The 4,559-nt window shown below is 35.8% G+C and overlaps 1 protein-coding gene across 1 annotated transcript; it reads left to right on the forward strand.

The window, feature by feature from the left end:
• The first annotated feature begins 1,613 nt into the window (after positions 1–1,613).
• LOC104229430 (ethylene-responsive transcription factor TINY-like) lies at positions 1,614–2,540 on the forward strand. The gene has a single exon (XM_009782082.2). The coding sequence runs from the start codon at positions 1,824–1,826 to the stop codon at positions 2,538–2,540; it is 717 nt and encodes a 238-aa protein (XP_009780384.1). The 5' UTR covers positions 1,614–1,823.
• Positions 2,541–4,559: the final 2,019 nt, after the last annotated feature.

Below are 4,559 nucleotides of genomic sequence, written 5' to 3' on the forward strand. Positions count from 1 at the left end.
TAATCTTTGTTGTTAATGTTAATACGGTGAAATAAGGGAGGATTCTGTATTGTACGGGGGGATTGGGTTGCGTGCTGCAGCAACCTATGTGTTTCTATTTCTTGAGCTGTGTTGGTTTTTGGTATTCTCATTTAAAATGCTAAGGATTGGTAATTCTGGACGACACTGGCTTATTTCTTGAGGTTGTAGTTATTAATTTTAGTTAACTATTTTATTCTGTTCCGTATTTCCATTTTCTGTCATTATCATATACTGTGTACATGTTATAGTGTAGGTGACCTGCCTTAGCCTCATCACTACTTCATCGAGGTTAGGCTCGTCACTTACATAGTACATGGGGTCGGTTGTAGTCATACTACACTCTGCAGTTCTTGTGCAGATTTTGGAGTCGGTCCCAACAGCGGTTATCAGTGAGCTCGAATTTGGACAGCGTACAGAGACTTGAGGTACAGCTGCTCAGTGCCCGCAACTCCTGGAATCCCCTTCTCTTCTTTTTATTTACCTGTGTACCTTCTTTTCAGATAACTTTATGTTATTCCAAACCCTTATATGTACTATTCTAGCAGCTTGTGCACTTGTGACATTGGGTACATTGATGTATTAAACGTTTGGCTGTTTTAACTTCCGCATTGTTACTTTGGATTATTGCAGTAGTTTCGGTTCTATTCTCATTAACTAATATTAAACTGTTAAATATGGATAGAATGTGCTAACGTTGGCTTGCCTAAAAAGTGAAATGTTAGGCTCCATCATGGTCCCGACAGTAAAAATTTCGGGTCGTGACATGAACTTGGGCTTCTGACTATAGCTCGCTTCAAAAACTTTATACTATTTTCCAATAATACCAATTTATCTATGTATATTCTTTAAGTGGTATTTATACACAAATTTAAAATTGAGAAATTTTTGAGTGTTGACCCGTCAAAAAATTTCATGTCTAGATGATGAAAATAGTTGAAATAAAGGTGTTGAGATGGATGTGTGGACATACCAGGAAAGACAAGATTAGAAATGAAGTTATTAGGGACAAGGTGAGAGTGGCATATGTGGAAGACAAGTTGCGGGAATCGAGATTGCGATGGTTTGGGCATGTGAAGAGGAGAGACATAGATGTCCCGTTCAGAGAAGTGTGAGAGGTTGACCATGGCGGGCTTGGGGAAGCACAGGGATATGCCAAAGAAGTATTGGGGAGAGGTGATTAGGCAAGACATGTCATTGCTTCACCTAATCGAGGATATGACTAGCGATATGAAAGTGTGGATGTCGAGAATTAAGGTGGTGGTTGACAAGTAGTTTTGAGTTTCTCCTAGGTTTACCAGTAGTACTAGTATTATTCTTGTATTCTTTTATTCTTAGTTCTTTATTACTTGTGACACTCGCTTCCATTACTTATTATATTACTGCTCTTATTGCTAGTTGCTTTATTTTTACCGTTTCGCCTTTATAGGGTAGAGGTAAGGCTACGTACACATTATCTTTTCCAAACCCCACAAGTTTAAGTTGTTTTTTGTTGTTGTCGTTAGAAATTTCTGATAGGAAATATACGGTTTTTCCTTGAATAAATCTTCTTCCCTTGTTTTACTCTACAGAAAACACTTGTTCCTTCTGTGACACTATCTGAACCCACAGATACTTGATCTTTTTATCTTTCTCTTTCATTCTTATTTTCACCCTACTTATGGAAACTTCAATTACACTTTGACCTTGTCACTCCCTTTCTTGGCAGTCCATATATACTCACCCCCACAAGGCAATTTCCACTCTCCTCTCAACTTCGTTGCATAAATGGCCGGAGTCATATATCATCTACAAAACATCAATTAATGGCTGAATTTGGCGTTGAACCATCCTCATTCTCTTCCAATTACACAAACAACATGGTGTTGGACTCGTCCAACAAGTCAAAAACAGAGGAACCAGAAGAGAAACGTAGGATAAAGCGAACAAGAGATCAGTACTTCAACAGTACTGAAAACAGAGCATACCCAGTTTACAGAGGAGTTCGAATGCGAAGTTGGGGAAAATGGGTGTCTGAAATTCGGCAACCTCGTAAGAAATCTCGTATTTGGCTCGGTACTTATCCTACTCCAGAAATGGCTGCTAGAGCACATGATGTCGCCGCGCTTAGTATCAAAGGAGAATCAGCAATTCTTAACTTCCCTCAACTCGTTGAGTCACTTCCTCGTCCAGCTTCAGTTTCACCTACAGATGTTCAAGCTGCTGCTGCAAAAGCCGCTGCTATGGAAAACGTCCTAAACTCTGCTTCTTCTTCTTCATCTTCTTCGTCTTCGGCTTTGACTTCAGTCAGTACGTCGATGGAGACTACAGCAGCATCAGAAGAACTGCTAGGCCAGATCATAGAGTTGCCGAGTTTGGAGGGGACTTTTGACTCGGACGAGTTGAAGTTGCGTGACTCGGCTGATGGGTGGGTATATCCGCCATTGCCGTGGGGGGCATTCGACGGCGAATTTTGTGGGTATTCATTTGAGCAGACTGCCATTGGAGAGAGTTTAATATCTACCACAGACTGGAGATGCTGAATCTTGATAGTGTTGATCAAAGCGCTAGCAGTGTGGCCATTGTAGCTTTATTTTACTATTTTCATTTATTTTTTGCTGTGAGTAAAAAAAAGAGTTTCTTTTCCTTTGGATGATATGATATGCTTTGTTCATAATCATAATTCTTCTTCTTACACGTTTGTGAATAAAAGAACTCTCTTTTCTTTACTTTATTATACAAGCCTTAAAATTGTTAGGCATTATGCACTAGTGTCCATATTTACTACTATAAATTATATTTATATACCAGATTAATTTCTTATAAAATAAATTAATGAGCTTATGGAGCGACATGAACTCAACTGAAAATTAAAATATTTGCCCTAGTAAAACTTGTACTATCTTAGTTGGAAAAAAAATCAGAAATAGCCAGATTTGCAGCTGGTAATTGAAAAATAGTCACAGTTTCAAAAGTAATCGAATTTTTTTGCACTTTTTCACGTAAATATAAAATCTGAACAAAAATGCCCTTAAAATCAGGAAAAATTCCAGCATAATATGCTATAGTTCGAATTTTTTACATATGAGATTCCAATATATTATGCTGGAACTTTCTGTCTTTCAGTAAAATAATGACTAGTTTTTCATGACTTTATAAATTTTGGTTATTTTTCAATTAACATTCCGAAAACTAGCTAGCTCGTGCTATTTTCATTCTTAGTTTTATCCTCTTAATACAATTGCATTACTTTCGAATTGACAGCTTAATAGTAATGCAACATAATGAAAGGTTAACCTTAGCATATGCCTCATGTCCAAAGTTTCAATGCTCTTGATTGGCTAAGGGTTCATTGCGCCCTATTTCTGTAAGAGTCGATTTTTTGATTGGTTAAGGAGTATTTGTTGTATTTCTACTTAACAAATTAAAATTAATATGATCAATTTTATTATTAATTAATATTAAAAGATAGATTCCTTAATATATAAAAATAGCCAAAAATCAATTAAAATGGACGGAATGGAGCATTAAAGTACAGTAGCGTGGTTTTTTTGTGTAATTAATGCTAATTACATCACCTAGTCTGTAACTTGTTATTGGTCCGTTTGTTCACTTCTCTTTGGCTCTTTGCACTCAAAAATCAAAACTTGCACCATTCAATACAGCTACCGTACGCATTACAGACAGTTAAAGAGTGATGTTTACACTTGACAGTTGGTTTTTTGGTTTTGCCAAGTCAGGACCCCCCATTTCTATTTTTTCCCTTAAAATCATCCTTAAGAGAAACTACAAATTTTCTATAAATAACAAATAAACTAGAAAGAGAAGCGGGTAGGGATATACACAGTACACAAGGATCGTGATGGGAAGTAAATTCAAATTCGTAGGCATTACCATGTCATTTTCGCAGTTCAATACTTGGCAGTGTTGTTAAATTTCTTTTCATTAAAGAGACTGGACTCATTCAGTCCTTTGGATTGCTTTTTTTCTTAAAATATTTTTTAAAAAGAATGATTCATTCCTTTTTAAATTTAAAAAATAATTTAATTTAAACTTCCTAATTGTTGTTAATGTTTTCTTGAGTTTTACACTACTATATTTTTTCTCTATACTATTGTGATTGCACGCCTGCTTGGAGCCGAGGGTCTACCGGAAACAGCCTCTCTACCTGCATAAGGTAGGAGTAAGATTACATACATAATACCCTCCCCAAACCCCCTATTTGTGGGATACACGGGGTTTGTTGTTGTTGTTGGTGGTGTTGTATTTTAATCATATTGACTAACTTTATAACTCGATAAATATTATAACATGTTTAAAATTACATATTTTATAATCATACAAATATTATAACATTATAACTTCAAGATTCTCAACAACTGGACTTGTTAGTTTTATGTGAATGAATAAATAAATAAATAAACCTACCGGCTTTTTCTATGTTTGAATGAAACCACAAATTTGGATTTGCACCGTTAAGTCAAATATTGAAGAGTAAAAGGCTCTCTAACAAATATAATTTTATATTCAGGGTTTAAATCAAAGATTCTAACTAAACAACA

The sequence above is a fragment of the Nicotiana sylvestris genome, chromosome 10 (genome assembly GCF_000393655.2).
Source record: "Nicotiana sylvestris chromosome 10, ASM39365v2, whole genome shotgun sequence".
In the NCBI taxonomy this organism is placed as follows: domain Eukaryota; kingdom Viridiplantae; phylum Streptophyta; class Magnoliopsida; order Solanales; family Solanaceae; genus Nicotiana; species Nicotiana sylvestris.

Excerpts from the sequence above, each read along its gene's own strand:
- LOC104229430 (XM_009782082.2), top strand. The coding sequence starts at position 1,824 with ATGGCTGAATTTGGCGTTGAACCATCCTCATTCTCTTCCAATTACACA.